This window comes from Limulus polyphemus, unplaced genomic scaffold (genome assembly GCF_000517525.1).
Source record: "Limulus polyphemus unplaced genomic scaffold, Limulus_polyphemus-2.1.2 Scaffold2612, whole genome shotgun sequence".
Taxonomy (NCBI): Eukaryota; Metazoa; Arthropoda; class Merostomata; order Xiphosura; family Limulidae; genus Limulus; species Limulus polyphemus.
Genome location: NW_013668222.1, coordinates 31,290 through 32,295, shown reverse-complemented (window position 1 = coordinate 32,295; position 1,006 = coordinate 31,290). Strand labels below are relative to the sequence as shown.

The following is a 1,006-nucleotide window of genomic DNA, read 5'->3' as shown; positions in this document are numbered from 1 at the left end:
TAATAAAACATACTTTTTTTGTTAATTTTGTTATAGAATTAGGATTTTGCTGTTGTTAATGTTGTTACACAATTAGGAATTTGTTGTTCTTAAGCGCAAAGATACACAATGAACTATCTGTCCAGCGCCCACTACGGGTATCGAAACCTAGTTTTTAGCGATATAAGCCTTCAGTCTTACCGTTTAGGCTCTGAGGGAGGCTTGCAACTAAGGAAAGCATATTTTTTGTAGACGAAGACCACATTTATCATATGGTGAAATATAGGATAAAAGTATGTTTTATTAGGATAAAAAAGTGTTTTATTAGGATAAAAGTATGTTTTATTAGGATTTTAAAAGTCTCTTCCGTTGTTCAGGCTACTTCATTCAAGAGATCGATGGGAACAATGTTATGAGACTTTAGACCTCATGTGGTTTAAAAGTCTCTTCCATTGTTCATATGTTTTAAAAGTCTCTTCCGTTGTTCAGGCTACTTCATTCAAGAGATCGATGGGAACAATGTTATGAGACTTTAGACCACGACTTTTGACACGCCATAAGAACCACGTAGAGTGGCCATGACGTCATCATACAACTATGTACATTCACTTCTTCATGGTCTACACACCAGTTTTATAAAATCCTTCATCTTGGCTTCATAAGTGCAGTTATCTGTTTGTTTGTTTGTTTTTTTGTGTGTGTTTGTTATTAAGCACAAAGGCTGTATACACCGCTGGTATCGAAACCCTATTTGTAACGTTTAAACCCTCAGACTTACCACTGAGCAAACCGGAGGGCACGCAGGTATCTTAACAGGGCAAGTGACTTTTGAAACACACTGTACATGGAAAGGTAATCTTCCCTCCCCCGAGCACTCCAATTCTCAACTTAACTGTTTTTGTATCTTAACAGGGCAAGTGACTTTTGAAACACACTGTACATGGAAAGGTACTCTTCCCTCCTCCGAGCACTCCAATTCTCAACTTAACTGTTTTTGTATCTTAACAGGGCAAGTGACTTTTGAAAC

General features: G+C 37.4%; 1 protein-coding gene across 1 annotated transcript in view; it reads left to right on the top strand.

The window, feature by feature from the left end:
• The window catches only part of LOC111087774 (zwei Ig domain protein zig-8-like), a 76,208-nt gene extending 75,805 nt beyond the window's left edge, over positions 1–403 (top strand). The window contains exon 4 of the mRNA XM_022395611.1: positions 357–403. Coding sequence (XP_022251319.1) covers positions 357–403 — 47 coding nt within the window. The remainder of the gene's footprint in view (positions 1–356) is intronic.
• The last annotated feature ends 603 nt before the right edge of the window (positions 404–1,006 follow it).